At 38.3% G+C, this 4,453-nt stretch overlaps 1 protein-coding gene across 1 annotated transcript; it reads right to left on the reverse strand.

Moving 5' to 3' along the window:
* Nucleotides 1–781: 781 nt before the first annotated feature.
* On the reverse strand, nucleotides 782–2,275 carry LOC128739776 (uncharacterized). Its single transcript, XM_053835279.1, has one exon. It carries the CDS (start codon nucleotides 2,273–2,275, stop codon nucleotides 782–784), a length of 1,494 nt encoding a protein of 497 aa, XP_053691254.1.
* Nucleotides 2,276–4,453: the final 2,178 nt, after the last annotated feature.

Genomic DNA, 4,453 nt, shown 5'->3' on the forward strand with positions numbered 1-4,453 from the left:
GTCCCGATACGATACGATTAGATCCCTTACATTAGGCATCAAGATAAAAGGAATTAACGAATTGGATTGGATCAGAAATGAGCCTTAACAGTGCCTATAGCATAATGTTTCGCTTTCTTTCAGATGGTGAGATGTAAACCAAATAATTGCAACTTGTTATTATCATATAAGACATAATTCAAACAAACTTCTTGTGTACTGAGCAATTTGGTAGTCGAAAGCTAGATAAGCTTAGTAAATAATTCAGCCCAGCCACTGAGATATATTATGACACTGTAGCTTGCATACAGTATCATAGAATGCGCTCTAATTTTACATCCTTTAGTGTTGTTTTAGGTTACAAGCTCCCTTGTTTGCTAGTAAATGCAACTAAGCAAGTGCTTATCCCTCAAACACATGTGATATTGAATACAGTATGATAAAATATATAAGTTTATCTGCACTAGATCTATGTGTAATTTTTGAAACTTAGGGTGCAGAAAGATATTCTTGAAGCTGATAACAATCACAAAAGTTGTGGTTTGAGTCATCTCAGTCAGTTATAAGAAAAAAGAAATTAAAATTTTACATTTGTATTTTCTGTAGCCTAGCCGGTACATTAGATTATTATTAGATTTCTGTGGAAGGCAGTGGAATTATGTGAATGACGTCGTCAGCGACCTTGAAGCGAAGCCATTACGAAAGTAACAAATGTCTGAGAAAAACTTAACTAAACGCGTTCTCGTTGAGTAAACACCTTAAGTGACATTCCATGTCGAACACAACAGATACCGATGCTTATCTAGAAACTGTAATCAAAACCATCATCGTCACTATCGTCATCGACAATGAACGACACATCCGACCTGATTGGAAGTGAGCCTTCCCCGGAGGAAGAATCACCATTGTCACTGTCCACTATTACGGATTGTTTTTGAATAGTTTGCTTTACTTTGTAAGCTGATTTTCGCTTTTGAGGTTCTGATGGAAACGGAAGTGCATCGTAATATGGATATTTTGAAGGCGCCGCAGCGTATTGATTGTCTTCTGTGTTTGTACAGTTTTGCACTGAAATCGTATTATCTTCGGAAACTACGGTACATTTGTGCACGGGTACTCCCCAGTCGGACTCGGTGTCATTGACAACCTGCAGATCTTTCTCGTTAAAGTAAACACTATTCGAATCATCCATGTTGGGGTCATACGGCGATGGTGGTCCCCATACCGGGTCTATCATTTGATTTCCGTAACAGCCATAGCCGCAATCAGGCCCGTAGGACAAAGGGCAGTTTCCTGTGAGATAACAAGGCGGTTCATGATAGTAGAAAGGTCTCAATACTGGGCCGCGGCGATAAAGTGGACCGTAATCAAAACCATCATCGTAGCATCCTTTGCACTGATCAGCAATCGGACCGAGATGGGCGTCTGAGCTATGACCGTAATGATCATAGCATCCATCGCAGACAACTTTCATGTTCGCTGGTTTACCGCAGACTACAAACGGCCACTGTTCGACATAAATACATTTTGGTTTTTCTGGCTGAGGAACGTAGGCTATCTTCTCCTGGCAGTTTCCTTGCGAATCACACCGTTTCCTCCGTTGCACGTGTATCACATCCGAGGTACATTGAGATCCACAAGTGCGGAATTTCTTGTGCTGACATTTGATTCCCTGCGTTGAAGCATGACAGCTTTTAGGACGTACAGCAGTGCAGCACTTTTCTTCGTTGGGTGCTGTCCCATCACCTTCGGTTATGTTTGCGTAAATATGAATGTTGTTAACATTAGTTGCATTCACATGAGTAGGAACATTAACCACGTTGGTATTATTAACTACGTTAGTTAATCGAATTACTGTGGTGATATTGGTGGGAACATTGAACTCAAGGTTGTCATCTTCATTTTCTGCTTGTAAAATGAATTTTCGTTTTAACGCTTTCATGGCCAAATGCGTGGGTTCAAGATCCGGTATGTCATTCGATTCGATCGGTGCAACGGTCACTACACTTTCGAGTGCCGGAATCACCTGAACCTTAGGCATTACTACGTCTTCTGTCGAATGATCCTCAATAATAACAGGTTGGTCCTGCTGCATCTCGGACTGCTGGCAAAGCATTTGCCTTTTAAACCTTAACGATTTAACCTCTTCCACACAGTCGCGATACGTTTCATACTGTGTTTCGTTGCAGACTCGAACCTCTCCAAGGCTGTCGCATGGACTCGGTGCTCCTAGGACTCCGACAAACAGCACTGTCCATAGGGCGAATGCGTACAGTACGTTCATCTGAAAATACATTACAGTTTTAGAATGATTTGCGCAACGTAAATAATGTCAACCAATTTACAGGAAATAAAAATGATAACAGAAAACCAATTGATAGCCGTTATCTAAAGGGAGATTTGGTTTAAACATTGTAGACATGTCGACAAAACGGAACATTCAAAGAATGCCATTGATTGATAGCCAAGCCGGGACATGCAGTTTAAATTTCAAGCATGCATTTCTATCCTAAATACTGTAGCAAAATTACGAATTTGGCTTATAAATAGATAGATGACACAACTTTCTTGGAATAACGTTCTTATCAAATCAAATACTTGACAGATAAGTAAATAATAAATTTTGCGGATCTGCAATTATCCTTCATATGAAACGAACGTAGTAGATTAATATGTATAACGATCACTGATAACAGTGGAAAAATTTTCTAATTGGAACACTATACACTTTTTACGATTCGCAAAATTGTAAAACTTTATGAAGCGATAATTTTGGTCAAGATCCCTTTATCGTGTTAAAGTTTGTATGTACAGCGTATTACGCCTTTATTGTTTCCGCGAAACTTAAATGTGGAAAACCCTAATATAAAATTAACATAATTACCATTAAACTGTACACTCTCCCTGAATATTGCAACTGTCTTTATCAACACTTGAAACTTGCTATAATGCTTTCTCTGCTTAACCATAACACGTGCAAACAAAATGAACTAATTTTCCGAAAACAAAATATGGCTGGTAATAAAAAACTATAACTTATATGATATTGGGAAATTCACCTCATTCAACCCTGAAGCTATGTCTTTCTACGCAGCAACCAACGCAACGAGTCCGGGAAAGATGTTCAGAACCTTATCGATCGGCTGAAAATTTCGTACTAATTTCGCGCTCGGACGCGTCAGACGAAGCTCCGGGCAGCCTATCTATGTTATCATACGTTATCGAGTTCAGAAAAAAAAAACGCCGCGATTGGCAAGCTGTTATCTGCAAAGTTCTTTTTTTTTCTTCGTGTGACTGCAAGCTACAGATGTGGAACTCGGATGTTTGTTTTCTAATGCAAAGGTACGCTAATAGCATTATGCTGTTATGCTCGCAGGAGTTCCGAGAAACGGAACGGTTGAGATCATTCAAATTCAAGTGTGCCGTAAGCGCCCATTCGTGTGCTCCATAAAGCGCGGGCTTAGCTTATCTATGTACACAATGTTGGGCAATTCACTCAGATGCTGTAATGGTACCTCTGTACAAATTATTTGACAAATATGCTGAACTGGTCTGAAATGTCCGATCAAGAAAGCATCTTCGTCCAATAGGAACCTACTATTTCCTTTTTGTGATTCGTGTGTCATTATTTTTTGTATTTTTTGTGACATCATTAGTTTATTCGCTTATTTGGAGAAAAACATCAACAAACGTTATCGAATAAATTACACCAGGCACGTAACATGCTTGTATATTAACCGTTACTCTCTTGTACAAACCATACTAATAAACTCGCTACTAATAATACTAATAAACACAAACACGCGCACATAAACGCTGAGGAGTTTTTGTTCTCTAAGCTGGATTTACGTCTCCAGAATTGCTTAGGGTAATTGATCTTGAATGGACCTATTTAGCGCTTTTTAACACCACCACTCGCACTCCTGCTCAATTTACTCGTCATTTATAAATAATATGTGGTGATGTTACTATTTGTTGGAAAGTACCACCTTTTTTCTGCATTATCAGTACTTTGAAAATGTATAATTGATGAAACTTTTATTAAATATATCGTTTTTTGCCAAAGCCTTTTTTTGATCTTGAATGGACCCAACATGATCTTGAATTGGACCTATTTTTGATTTTGGAATGGACCTAAATTAGGATTGTCATAGTTTCTTCCATGTAAATGAACAAAATAATAACAAAGAATTTTTTTTAATAGTACAACTATACTACTGTTATTTATTAATAGGACACAAGGTTGAACAGCTTTTACTTTTCTTATACTCTGTTAGAAAGGTATGAAAGTCGGTTGAAAAATTTGAAATCGGTCACAGTCGCCGAGGGTCTTGTTTTTATGTCAGCCCAACAATTGAACAATGTTTCAGTGACGTGATATGTGTTGTGTATGTATCTGTGTGTGACATTTGTATATTGGAAATTTATTATTACCTGTTGTTCAGATATGGTTGAAACGATTTCCACGTCATAA

Source organism: Sabethes cyaneus, chromosome 3, assembly GCF_943734655.1.
Source record: "Sabethes cyaneus chromosome 3, idSabCyanKW18_F2, whole genome shotgun sequence".
Lineage (NCBI taxonomy): Eukaryota > Metazoa > Arthropoda > Insecta > Diptera > Culicidae > Sabethes > Sabethes cyaneus.